The 13725-nt window shown below is 43.8% G+C and overlaps 1 protein-coding gene across 1 annotated transcript; it reads left to right on the plus strand.

Moving 5' to 3' along the window:
* Nucleotides 1-78: 78 nt before the first annotated feature.
* Nucleotides 79-12186, plus strand: LOC134489929 (zinc finger protein RFP-like). Its single transcript, XM_063292806.1, has 9 exons — nt 79-255; nt 1375-1758; nt 1884-2384; nt 3494-3589; nt 4067-4297; nt 5746-5768; nt 10087-10202; nt 10885-10917; nt 11270-12186. The coding sequence occupies exons 1-9, from the start codon at nt 79-81 to the stop codon at nt 11779-11781; spliced, it is 2073 nt and encodes a 690-aa protein (XP_063148876.1). The 3' UTR covers nt 11782-12186.
* Nucleotides 12187-13725: the final 1539 nt, after the last annotated feature.

A 13725-nucleotide genomic window follows, 5' to 3' on the forward strand; every position in this document is an offset into this window, starting at 1 on the left:
AAGCCATGTATTATGGGCTCAGACAAGGACGTGAAAAGAAACGATTGAACAGAGGTACCTACTGTAGAAGGGCTGGTAATGGAGATTTGTGTACCAGAAGTCAGTGTGGGACCTGCCCAGTCCTGTCGGGAGACAGTATTGTTGGGGCTGATTGGCAGAACTCCAGACTCCTGGCTAAAGAGGAAACGTGGGATTCCACACGGAATCCGAAGCCACACGGTGTTTCCGATCGAAGAGGCCGCCCAGGACTACAAGGTAGCAGGTTTGCACTTGGTCGCTCTCCTTCGGGGCACCTCCAGCCAGGGCCGGTTTAAAATCCGCTGAGGCCGGGGGAGGGCAAATTCCTCATCCAGACGCTCCTCCCGTTTCTTCTCCCTGCATCCTCCCTCAGTCCGTAGCTTGCGGAGAAGCCGGAAATAAGCCTGAATTTCCCCACAACTGTGGAAGAATCTAAGCCATTTCCATAGTAATAAATGTTTAAAGTAAATATTTAGCAAGCACTAGAAGGAAATAGGTACATCAGAATTCTTTCTATTTCGAATTTGTGGTTAGGCTTCAAGAGGAAATTGGGCAGGGCAGCTACACCTGGCTGAAGCTGTGGTTTAACATTTAGTGGGTACAGCATAGCAAATCGGGTCTATTTTAAAGTGTTGTCTTTTTATAATTAATTTGTAATGAACTCCATTATTAATTTTTTGCTTGATTATAAATTATTGACTATTCTAAAGCCTTTGACTGTGTGGACCATAACAAATTGTGGCAAGTTCTTAGCAGTATGGGGATACCAAGTCATCTTGTCTGCCTCCTGAAGAATCTGTATAACGACCAAGTAGCAACAGTAAGAACAGACCACGGAACAACGGACTGGTTTAAGATTGGGAAGGCAAAACTGAAATACTTTGGCCACATAATGAGAAGAAGGGACACCCTGGAGAAGATGCTGATGCTAGGGAGAGTGGAGGGCAAAAAGAAGAGGGGCCGACCAAGGGCAAGATGGATGGATGATATTCTGGAGGTGACGGACTCGTCCCTGGGGGAGCTGGGGGTGTTGACGACCGACAGGAAGCTCTGGCGTGGGCTGGTCCATGAAGTCACGAAGAGTCGGAAGCGACTAAATGAATAAACAACACACTGATTATAAATACACCCCATTTCCTGAGTATCGGGGTCTCGCCCAAGGAGCGTTGCTGAACATGGCCATACGGGCTTGACCTCGCTTTGCAAACCCATCCTAAAGTGTTGGGAGACTGAAGAATTCAGCGTCCTGCTTGAGGAGACAAAGTGAATCCCCACTTGAGAAGGGAGAGAAAACTTGCAAGTTGCAAATGGGATGGAACAGGAGTTCCCTCTCACAGATTTGTCTCCGACATTTAGCTGCGGAACTACAGTCCCCGCCTCGCCCCTCCCACCCTTGGCAACGCTGACCGAGGGCAGCCTCCCCGCTCCCGCCACTCCCGCATTTTAGAAAGGAATGCAATTTGCCAGTCTCCTGAGCTGCCGCCCTCCTTTCTGGCACGCAGCCGCCTAACTGAGGAGCGGCTTGATGGCGAGCAAGCTCTTCCTCCAGGGGGCTCGAACATAGGGCAGGCGCAGCCCCAGAGCTCCGCACCGGCGCCGCCCGAGGCTGTGAGGAACAGAGCGGGGGGCTGCGAGGGCTTCCGCAAAGAGATGCCTTGCAGGCTTCGGGCCTTGCTCCAGACGCGCCTGATTGAACTCGAGGGGGTCGACTGTAGAGGCTTGCGCTTCCTGAGCCCCCCCGTCTCCCTCCCCGCCCTAAATCCACCGCGGTTTTGGATATCAGGGTAGAGGGACTGAAAGCCCCCTTCGCCAGCACAGAGAAGGTGACGTTTCTCCAGCAGGCGGAGCGCCCATCCTTTCCGTAGCTCAGTTCATCTGCCCGGGGTACCGATACAGTTGATCCATCCGGGGCCAGGAGAGGGGGACTCTGGGTCGCCATGGAGAACCCGGTGGAAAGCCTGCACAGAGAAGCCACGTGCTCCGTGTGCCTGGAGTATTTCCGAGACCCGGTTTCCATCCCTTGCGGCCACAGCTTCTGCCGCGCCTGCATCACCCAGTGCTGGAAGGAGCAGGGCACCAACTTCTCCTGTCCGCAGTGCCGGGAAGTTGCCCTGCAGAGGAATTTCAGGCCCAACAGGGAGCTGGGAAACGTGGTAGAAATCACCAGGCGGCTGAGTTTGCACGCCTTGCAAGGGGCCGCTGGGCAGGAAGGAGGAGAGGAGAGGCCGCTGTGCGAGAAGCATCAGGAGGCGCTGAAGCTCTTTTGCAGCGAAGAAGAAAGCCTGATCTGCTGCATCTGCAGAGAGGCGCGCGCTCACCGAAGCCACACGGTGTTTCCGATCGAAGAGGCCGCCCAGGACTACAAGGTAGCGGGTTTGCGCTCGGTCGCTCTCCTTCGGGGCGCCTCCAGCCAGGGCCGGCTTAAGATCCGCTGAGGTCGGGGGAGGGCAAATTCCTCATCCGGACGCTCCTCCCGTGTCCTCTCCCTGCATCCTCCCTCAGTCCGTAGCATGCGGAGAAGCCGGAAATAAGCCTTACCGTCATATTTTATATTTTACTATTATATTTTATTATTTATTTATTATTATATTATTGTATTTTAACCAATAGGTTTTGCTGCTTTCAGTGGAAAATACTGATCCGTCTGATAATTTCAGATAGGAAATTATATTTTAAACGGGAGGCCCTCTCTAGGTATTGTTCGGGGCAATTGCCCAGCACTCAAAAAGGCTCTGTGCATCCATTGGCAGGCTGGTATTTTTTACAGAATGCATTTTCCATTGAGATGAGATGAAGATATCTCAGACAAAGGAAGATACGGCTTGTTGCCCCACTTGATTTAGTGCAATATTTGGGTATCACCCAACTCTGCTCTTTCAGACAACCCCACCTTTTCTCCCTTGCCATTTCCTTTAAGCTGCTTCTGGAAGTTACAGTAATTTTTTCCATGCTCTGCCACCTAGTTCCTTTTTTTTTTTAAGTAGTCTTTATTAAATTATTTACACAAATAATACAAACATAAAATGACAAATCAACAATAAACATAAAATGCAAAAACAAGAGAAAGAAAAAAGGAAAGGAGAAAGAAGAAAGAAAAGAAGAGGTTTAAAAGAAAGGAAATGGATTTCCAACTCCCTAAGTAATGCAGTTTTATACCTTAACTAAATAATTTCTTTTCACAGTTCACTAATTTGGTTACAATAATTCTACAGTTCTATTGAGATTATATAAGTCAAATACATAATATTTACATCTTGTATTATATTCATATGTTTTAGCTCTGCCACCTAGTTCCTGATGTGGTACACACACTCAGCCACATCAGGAGTGATTGTCTGGTGGTCTCCCATCCATTTATTAACCAAGTTCTACCTTGCCTAACTTGTTCAGCCAGGTACTGCTAGCTACTAATCAGGGAGGAAAGGGGACAATGAACAGTCGCGAAATATTTCAAACTCAGATTCTCTTTCTTTAGAAGGAAATTGAATGCCGTCTGCAGAAGCTGAAGGAAGAGCTGGAGAAACTTCTGCGATTAAAACTGGCTGGCGAGGTTAGACATCAGGAATCCCTGGTTAGTATAGACTCTATTGTCAGGTTTCATTGGCTTCCTGGATGTTTAAATTCTCCCATTCCCCCCTCCCCAAGCGCTCTGAAGTCCACACGTCTTAAAGTTGCCACAGCTGAGAAACACTGCTGTACTCTATTTTTCCTGCCCCACCCCAGAAGCTTGTTGTTAGGCTTACCATGCAACATCACATTTCTTTTCCCTCTAGTTCTTTATATTTTTAAAGAGTTTGGAAACTGTGTGGTTCATGGGATTTTAGGCTGTCTCCCACCCTGACCATGACCTGCTTAGCTTTGTCTGACCAGCTGCTTTGGGAAGCTGGGTTCCAGAGCCAATAATTCAGATCCTCGCCCACCTATTTTAGGAGATTGCATCCAAACGTTCAGCAGCTTGAATGTTTGGATGCAATTTGGATTCAACGTTCACATCCAAAAGCCATGCCCTACCTTTTTCCCCCACATTCCCCTCCCCGTTCTTTTACAGAGTCAGACAGACACTGAGAGACAAAAGGTGGTGATGGAATTTGAGCAAGCGCATCACTTTCTGGATGAGCAGGAGAAGCTTCTGCTGGCTCAGCTGAAGGAGATGGAGAGGGAGATTGTCAAGCATCAGAAAATATACGACACAAAGGTTTCTGATGAAATCGTTGCTCTCACTATCCTGATTGATGAGATAGAAGAGAAGGTAGAGCAGCCGGACAGTGAATTCCTTCAGGTGAGATTGGGGCAGCTTCAGAGGGGAAACTTGAAAAGAAGGTGTGCCAAATACACTGGGATGAAGCCTTAAATAACTTCCTTGGGTGGTGGGATGGACCCTCTTCACAGGAGGTGTTTAAACAGGCTGGATGGCCATCTGTCAGAGATACTGTAATTGCAGATTCCTGCACTGGGATTGGGGTTGGACTAGATCAGTGTTTCTCAACCTTGGCAACTTTAAGATTTGTGGACTTCAACTCCCAGAATTCCCCAGCCGCCAGAATTCTAGGAGTTGAAGTCCACGTGTCTTAAAGTTGCCAAGGTTGAGAAACCCTGGACTGGATGATCTCCAAGCTCCCTTTCAATCCAAATATCCTATGATTCTATTATATAAAGAAGTAAATAGAAGATAAAGAATTCCATGTTTTTGAAGAGGTTATTTCTCAGTTCATGCAGAGAAGTCCATAAAGATAAGTACTTTCGGAAATCAATTTAAAAATCCATATTCTAAAAACATAGATGGAATTAGGCCTCTGCATGACTATCCCATATCCTGCCTTACCCATACCAAATCCCTAAGAAGTAGCAACAGAAGTAGAATCTCTTTCTATCTTGATTGCCGCTTTGTATGCAGTGTTTTTTTTCCAAATCCTCAAAGAGCAATTTTTACCAAAAAATCTTCTAATATAAACCCCAAAGCAAAAGCTTTTAATTCTTCGTGTTTCTTTATTATTACATTTGTATCCTCAGAGAGAGTAGATTACAGCAACCCTGCTGAGTAGTCCTTGCTAATTGCTAATATTACAGATCTGAAATGGAACTGGGGCTAGTTTTGATTTCCGGTCAAAATTCCCCCATCTATAGTCACAACAAATGTCCATCCTTTGCAGATGCTCCCTGGCAAAACCTCTGTTGGTGCTGCAGTGGCTTGCATGCATGTTGCTTGGATGTTTAAATGTGTAAAACCAATAACGTTGGGTGGGAAGAGTAAAGTTTGAACGATCGTTGTTGAGACTAACGTTTGATGTTTCACCCCATCTTGCCTTCCTGACCAAGAAAGCAGTACAATATTTTGCACTGATGTGTTGGGTGAACAAAATCATATATATTCAACATTTCATGCCATCTGAGGACATTAATGAAATAGTAAACAATGTTGTTAGGTGTATTTTTTTTTCCAGCAGCATTGGTGTAATTTGTTCTGTAATGCCTACGATTCTCCCCACCACCACCACCACCACCAGATCTGTGTATTGTCGTATGCTTTCATTCCGATTCACTCATTTCCCCACTGGTGTTCTTTTCCTTACAGTGATTAGAAGGTGACTTAAAAGCAGTCGCACTAGTTTCTCAAACATACTTTCTCTGTTCCTCAGATACAGTGGCTCTAATGAGACTCAGCTGTTAAATTCATTGTCATGCAGAGTTCCTGTCTTTCTCTCCCCACCCACACTTCTCTTTCTCTAGGATATCAGAAGCACATTGTGCAGGTATGTGGCTCCACACTCTCAACTCGAGGCACATCTTCCTCAAAGGTTGCCCTTGCTCATTTGGGGGCAGATAGTTTGCCTTCGGAAGCATTCGGCTTCTGCGTTAGACATCGACCCACATACGGGCTCTTCCTCACAGCCGTGGTGGTAGCATTCTTGTGGTCCTTGAGCCAGCAGACATCTACCCTGACAAAAATAATATTTTGCCTCAGAGATGAGGCTGGTGCTGCCCTTAGAGTTTTAATGTGGGACAATTTAAGGGCAGTGGTTGGTGGATTGCTGTGGCTTTATTTCCCTTCCCATGCAGTGTCGCTAGCCAGCAGGAAAATCAGCCACCACATCCTTAACATGTGATGAGTCAGCTTGGACAGATGTCTGGGATAGAGGATTTAGCTACTTTTCAAGTCACCTGAGTGATAGGTCATCGGAGCAGAGGTTCTCTACATAGGTACCCTATCACTTCCAGCTATTTCTGGAAGAGCACTAAACCAGTGTCCAAAAAATAGTCTGTCTGATAGGTTGCACTTGCACTGCAGGGGGTTGGGCTTTAAGGGTGAATTCACATTTTGTCCCACACCCCTCCTTTCTACGTGACCTGGTAACTGGGCTGCTGTTTGGATACCGGCTTAGCTCTCTTCTAGAAGAGCACTAGACCTATATTCAGAAGTAACCCAACAGGCCAAGTGGAGGGGGTGTGAGCACCATCAGGAAAGCAGCCTCTTGCTTTGACCCGTGCTCCCTGTTGTGCACGCAGCCTATCAGCCAGATGTCAGGTGAAGCAGGAGGGTTTGATCAGTAAGGACTGCAAAGGAATGGCAGCGTTGGCAGTGTCTCTCTGTGGCCAGCAGTCCCTGCTTCTGTGACTTGTCACTCAAGCTGAAGGCGGAACTCTGACAATTTCACCCCCCCCGCAATATCCCAAGTCACTAAGTGCTGCAAGGAATGCAGTGTTGGTAGCAAAGAGGCTGTGAACCATCAGCCCTCTTGAGCTAGGCCATGGAGCCCCCCCACCCCAATAGAACTAATAAATATGGCTGTATGAAACCCCTTGTCAGCAGAAGTAGCAGAAAACTTGTAACACATTCATTTGGGACAAAACCAGCAACAAACAGCTGGCAGACACCTACCCTCTTCCTTGGTTTAAATTGATCAATAGGCTAGTCCGTTTTTTAAACACACGCCTAGCACTCTTTCAAAATAACAACAAATATGCCTTTAAAACAGGGTCTAGAACTCTTCCAGGAAAACATAACATTATGTTGTAATGTAAGAAGTCTGTAATGCCCAGTCAGGCATTCAGGGGACAGATGCATCTGTGGTTTCTGCCCTCTTCTGTGCTGTGGCCCAAATGTCCGTGAAGGGCAGTGCCCAGTGACCAGAGAGGAGAAGGTGTGTCGGCAGCAACCTAGAACAGCCAAGAGGAGCTGGGCAGATCCCAGCTCATGAGTGGGCCACCACCATCATCATCAGTGAGGTGTTGGAGATTGTTGCTATAGCAAGTCTTAAATTGGGAGGAGAGGGACACTAAAATGGGAACAGTTAAATAGGACATAAGCTGCCTTCAGAGTGGACTGGGATGAGATGAAGGCAGGGCCATGAGGATATGTCCTGAAAAAGGGGTTAGCAAGGCATCTTTATGCAGGGTTGTGAAGACAGATCCTCACTGTCAGTTCTGACCCCTGTAACTCTAGGCAGAGTTTCTCTTGATTAGCTGAGAGCGTTTTAAGAGGGGAGTCTGGAATAACCTGGGGGTTTGAGCCTTCAAAGCACAAGTTCTATCTCTGAGGCTCCCCACTATTGAAACCGGTGTGGCTATCCTATTTCAAGATTGCTTCTCTTCCAGGGTTCACATAGGTCTGCTAACTCAGTTGAAAGAAGTCTCTAAGCTCCTCATGCTGCACAAGAGGAAGCTTTCCCTACATTACTGTAGGGAAAAAAGTTCACTAGAAAGTGGGAGGGAGACAGCCATTACCTTTACAGGATTGCATTTCACAGAATTCTTGTCAGACGTTTGTTGTTAGACACAGATGGGCAAACTTTGGAGAGTGGGGGGTTTTGTGGGTCATTTTGAGAGCTGGGAACAGATCATGTCCACAAAGTCCTGGTCACATCATCTGATGTGCTGAGGGGCAGGATGAAAAGCTAACTTTCCCCCCAGAGTTCTTGATTCTGCCCCTTCCAACAATCCTGATTAAGATTACAGTTTTCTTTCATTACTAATAGCAGTGAGTATGCGGTCATCTGGACAGCAAGTAAAAGGTGTTGCTTTGTAGGATGCATAGGAAGCAAGTGAGGACCACGTGTTGTCCACATATTCACTAATACATTTTCTGGGTGCAAAATAATGCATTGAGGCATGAACAAATGATATAATGCCACTTAGCCAAAAGACAGTGTCATTCTTTTCCAGAGAGATGAAAAAAGGACATTTTACGTGGATCCCCTTTCTGAGAAAAGCACCAGTGTCACTGGGATGGATAATCAGGAAGAACAGTCTATTCAGAATAAAATTTTCTTTTCCTTTGCATGCTAGCAATGCAGAGAGACAAAGACTGCCTCTTTCAAAATGGTGCCAGTTTCTATTTGTGCCAAAATATAGAGGTATGTCATAAGACAGAAAGCTACCAGTTGAAAGGCACAGAAATTATTTAATGTTCCTTTTCATCCCCCCACTTGTAATTAAAAATTTGAATTAAATGAAGTATTCAGGAAACTTCCCACCCAGTGAGATTGACAGACAAATCATTAGAGCCAGCTCAGTTACCAGAAGGACTTACTAAAAGGCAGACCACAAAAGCAGAACACCACTGGCTGTTACCTATAGCTCACAACTCAAGCCACTTAAAGGCATTATTAATAAGATACAGCCCATCCTAGACAAGGACATTGCACTTTCTTAAGCCCTGGGTGGCAGGCCCATACTTGTATACAGACAACTACTCAGCCTGAAGCAGATTTTCACAAGCAAACAGAAACAGCAGGAAAATGACATTAACATGGGAACCAGATCCTGTAACAAACCAAATGTCTGCTTTACCCTCATATTTATATCAACAGCACCATCACAAGCCCCAACAACTTCAGACACAGGATTAGAGGCACCGCACATGCTCTTCAAATGTGATAAGTGTCATCATCTGCCAGAAATGCCTCTCTGGATTCTATGTCGAGTAAACAGGCCAGACTTTGTGTAGAAGAATGAATAGATGCATGTTTGACATTGGGGTGCAACACTGAACAAAATAATAGCGGTGCGTTTTAACCTCCTGGAACTGTTCTGAAACAAACAAACTTCACCAGCATAATTGAGGGGGAGACTGCGGGTCACATATATCAAACGTCTTCAAGCCATCTCAGAAGGTCTTGACATATTGTAATGGGTTTTTAACACATTACAATAGTTGATAAGGTACTTACAACCTGCATCTCATAACAACCCCGTCTTCTCTGTTCCCTCATCCCAAGTTAAATCCTACATCAGTTTAGCTACTCCATGCAATTGATGAAATGAGCTGCAGTTCATGAAAGCCTTTTAATAAAATGTGCTAGTCCAAAAAGGTGCTACCAGACTCCTGATTATAGGTTAAAAAAAAAATAATGCACCTATTTTGCCTTGGTGAAGCAAGAAATGAGAAAACAGTCTGGCTAGTTGGTAGAAATTATGTATAATAGCCACAACCAACAACAATTCACCCCAATCCATATGGTTCCTCAAAATTCTACTAAAGCCAGTTTCAATAATGCATTGATTAGATTTAATAGTGCCCTGACAAATCCAATAAACAAACCAACAAATGCACTCACATTTACCGTGACTAACTCAGTGTACTAATGTCAGTGTATCCAAAAAATTTGGGGGAAAACTGCTTCAAAAGGCAGGATATAAATCTTTAAATACTCTGGATCCAAACCAGTAATAGGGTAGTAAAAAGAAAATTAGAGAGCAAACTGTACATTGATGTGGGCATCAGTTTAATTTCTAGCTAATCCAATTCCTTGGATATAGACTGCTGTCATGATAAACAGAAAGCATCAGTGATGTAAGTGATGGGCAGCCTCTGTTAATAAAGTGGGGCAGTTCATCTATTATCACTCTATTCACAGGTTTGCAGATCTTGTAGGGTTTCAGAAGAAAATAACTTGATTAAAATATTATCATCGTGGTTAATGCTGCTAGTAAGGGTTGCATGAGTCATTTTAGAACAAGGTCTTGCTCTTTTTCTAATTGGAAGTCATGCAACCCTGACTAGCAAGAGTAACCATCTTAGTCAGACGTCAGCATCATGGGAGGAAAATGACCTGATCCTTCTCTTTCTAGGTTTGATAAGGAGCCCTTTCAAGTCCCTGAGGGGATGCCAGTCAAGATGGAAAAGAGACTAGAGGAGTTCTCCGAGAAAAATACAGTGCTTGCAGAAATGCTGAAGAATCTCAAAGGTACGAAAGATCTGCTATATGAGTTAGGACTAGACTCAGCAGCAAAATAACGACATATGGGAAGGGTTCTGGTCAACCAGCTAGCCATGCCTTCTTTTAGGATTCTGTATGATGTTCCCTTTAGTTTTTCTGCCCCTTCAGATAGATTCTGGATTCTGTGGTCATGCTCAGACCTCACTGGGTTGTTTGAGATGTTTCCCCTACATACATTAAGGCTATGTAGTTCTGATACGTACCATACTTCCTGAAACGTTGAAGTTCCCTTGAACCTCCTCACACCTCTTTTGTCTCTGCAGCCATATCCTGGCTACAGTCTAGTCGGTACTCAACAGCTGTGGTTTCTATCAGATGGAACAACTGGGGAAAAATCTAACTTAAACTTCTTTTGAAAGTATTACAAAATGCTCAAATGAAACATATTTATTTTTCTCTATAGCCTTCTGTTGATATACTGCCCCTGTTTAGAGATCAGCCAAAGTCAGCTAAGTTCTAACACATACAAATTAAAACAAAACACTATAAATAAAGGGCTTGTTTTCTGGCAAAGTTCACTTTTCGATACCATCAGAATGAACTGCCTTCAGTCATTCATTGCAAGCATGCTCAGAGTCTAATATCTTTAGCCATTTTGAAAGTTAACTTCTTCATAATGAAATGCCCTTCTTCTCTTCCTTTTATTTAGACACTCTGCCATCAGAACTAGGAACTGAATGGGGTAAGTATGTGACAGACATATTTGAAGTAAAGTTGTTCATGCTTCTTTGGCTCTGTAAGGAAATCATGGCTATTGTTACAGGAAGATTTGAGATAAGTTAGCTAGTTTAATGCACTAGATCAAGCTTGATGCTTTTACTTCTGACTTCAGTTCTTGTCATTCTATCCAGGTGAATATTGCATGAATATGGATGTGCTATAGGTTTACCTTCAGTACAAAAAATCAAAGATCAGTCAAAGTTGGTTAGCTGCTGTCACCTAACTGGATTATTTATATTAGCATTTTGATAAAACTAGTGCCTCGTCTTCCATTTCAATTGTCTCATTCATTCTTTCTCTATTTCTCCCTGCAGTGAACATAACCCTTGACAAGGACACAGCAAACCCCCAAGTCATCATTTCTGAGGATCGAAAAAGTGCGAGATGGGATGTCACCCGGACAGATGTGCCACATAATCCTAAGCGATTTAAGTCCTCTTGCTGTGTGCTGGGTTGTGAAGGATTCACAGCAGGGAGACACTATTGGGAAGTCAATGTGGAAGATGGAGGCATCTGGGCCATAGGAGTAGCCAGGGGCTCTGTGAGAAGGAAGATAGAACTCAAACTCACCCCAGAGGAAGGGATTTGGGCCTTGCAAGGAGATTTCGGTCAATACCAGGCGCTCACCTCACCTGTAACAGCTCTGCCGCTCCTTTGCACTCCCAGAAGGATCAGAGTATTTCTGGATTATGAAAGGGGGCAGGTAGAATTCTTCAACGCTGACACAAAAGATTCAATCTTCCTTTTTTCCTCAGCATTGTTTGCTGGCGAGAGAATTTTCCCCTTTTTCAAGGTGTTGCTTGCTCAGCTGACGCTTGATGGCTGAAGAGTTTCCTTTGAGGAAGATGGCATTACATCAAATCTGAAATTGAGAGGGGTTTAAAGGAAGAATTATGCATGTTGAATGAAGTTCTGGTCTGCACTAATAGCTGCAAGTACTAAAAAGTGGAAGTGGTTTCTACAGATGTAATTAGCGTAGATCAGTGTGGTGCCATGTTGTGTATACGACACTGAATGTGGATGATGTCTGCACTGTAATCTAGGAAGTGGATTAGAACAAGTGGCTTTAATTATGTAGTAGCCTGCAAAGTTGTGTATTTTTGTCCATTCACCAGTCCCTCATGTTGTAACAGGTCCTTATCATTTTGTCAAAGAAGTTGGTTTGAACATCATCTGATGCCTCTGGTTTTTGTCTATTACTCATTTTTAATGATGTTACCCTTTATTGGGTTTCTCTTTTAGACAAGTGTCCCTATGGACTGAAAAACAGGGTGAAAATAATAGAGTCAAATCAAGTGACAGAGAAGAATAGATGCTTCACATAAGGCTTCAGAATACTTGATTTTGTCTGATTCATTAAACAGAAACTCCTATAAGATAGACATTATTTATTCTGATGACTCCTATTATATTGGTTGACTTTGCTAATTATTGATTTGATTTTAGTAACAACATTGATAAAAGATTATCCTTATATGTAATAGTACTAATCTAATGTTACTTGGAAAATTCTTGTTTAGTTCGTCCCAGCTTGTAAATCTTTTTATGCCTTTCTTTTCTTCTTCATTTCCTGATTGTGCTTATATACTGTACGTATGTTAAAGCAAAATTAAAATTAAAAAAAAAGATGCTTCAACACTCATACTCCTGTATTAGGAGATTGGTGTCTTGTGACAAATTTGGAGGAATAAACTCCAAACATCCCCTTTCTGTGGCAAAACAAGCCTTCCTTTGTGATCTAGGGGCAGCTTTTCAGTGTGTAAATAGGAGTATTGTTGACTTTCGCACAAGATTGTTGGGGGATGAAGCACCTCAGTTGTCAATAAAATGCCATATACAGTCAATGACAGCCTGTCTTTAATTATTATGTTGGGAATATTAAAAGTACAGAAAATAGATTAGAAGACATTATAACTTCTTCATAGCATCACCCTGCCAGTGTTGAAGTAATAGAAAACCAGTCTGCATCACTGTTATTTTGGCACAAAGATACTTGGATGAGTCTTTGGTTGATTATGTTCTATCTGGTTGGTGTTGACTTAGTAAACACAGATAGATCTTTTCCAGGAAGGCCAGTCCCTAACCTGGTCTTTCTGTGGTGCCCCCATCACCACCGTAACTGATTCCCTCCCCCTTGCTGCTGCTCATCCTCTTCTTCTCTTTCCTTCCACCTTTCCCAGCATCAGAGACTTTTCCAGAGAGCAGGTCTTCACAAAATGTGCCCAAAGTAGGATAATTTGAGCCAGGTCTTATATGCCCTGAATGAGAGCTCTGGGTGGATTTATCTGATGATCCCCTTGTTTTCTAGACTGCCCACGGTATTCTCAGGCTTCTCCAACACCAAATTTCAAAAGTGGCAAAACTGTTTTTATCCCGCTTCTTCAAAATCCAACTTTTCCTTCCCTAGAATATCAGAGAGAAAGCCATTGCTTGCATGGTTTTGATCTTTTATCACCGTATCTTAATATCTTTTCCATGGTCTTCATTGCTACCCTACCAAGTGCTGGTCAGTGCATTTCTTGAGGGTTGGTTCCTTTACTGACGATAGTTGATGCTAAAAGGCAGAAAATATTTACCCTTTCAATGTTTCAGTCATTTCTAAGGCTAGTTGCAGTACCTGCTATATTTTAGATTGGTCGCCTTTATATTTAATCACAGGGGGGTGGGGCTAACATGGCCACGGAGCAGCAGCTGCTCTGCTGACTTCCTTGCGATATTGTATATGTTCTATTCAGTTTTATAAACAGCCTAGCTACAAATCTTGTTACCT

The sequence above is a fragment of the Candoia aspera genome, chromosome 2 (genome assembly GCF_035149785.1).
Source record: "Candoia aspera isolate rCanAsp1 chromosome 2, rCanAsp1.hap2, whole genome shotgun sequence".
Classification (NCBI taxonomy): Eukaryota; Metazoa; Chordata; class Lepidosauria; order Squamata; family Boidae; genus Candoia; species Candoia aspera.

What these genes read in the sequence shown, in the direction of transcription:
- LOC134489929 (XM_063292806.1), top strand. Translation starts at nt 79, where the DNA reads ATGGAGATTTGTGTACCAGAAGTCAGTGTGGGACCTGCCCAGTCCTGT. An exon ending in AGGCCGCCCAGGACTACAAG is followed by an intron (nt 2,385 to 3,493) that starts GTAGCGGGTTTG and finishes CTCTTTCTTTAG; the next exon opens with AAGGAAATTGAATGCCGTCT. An exon ending in AGAACTAGGAACTGAATGGG is followed by an intron (nt 10,918 to 11,269) that starts GTAAGTATGTGA and finishes TTCTCCCTGCAG; the next exon opens with TGAACATAACCCTTGACAAG.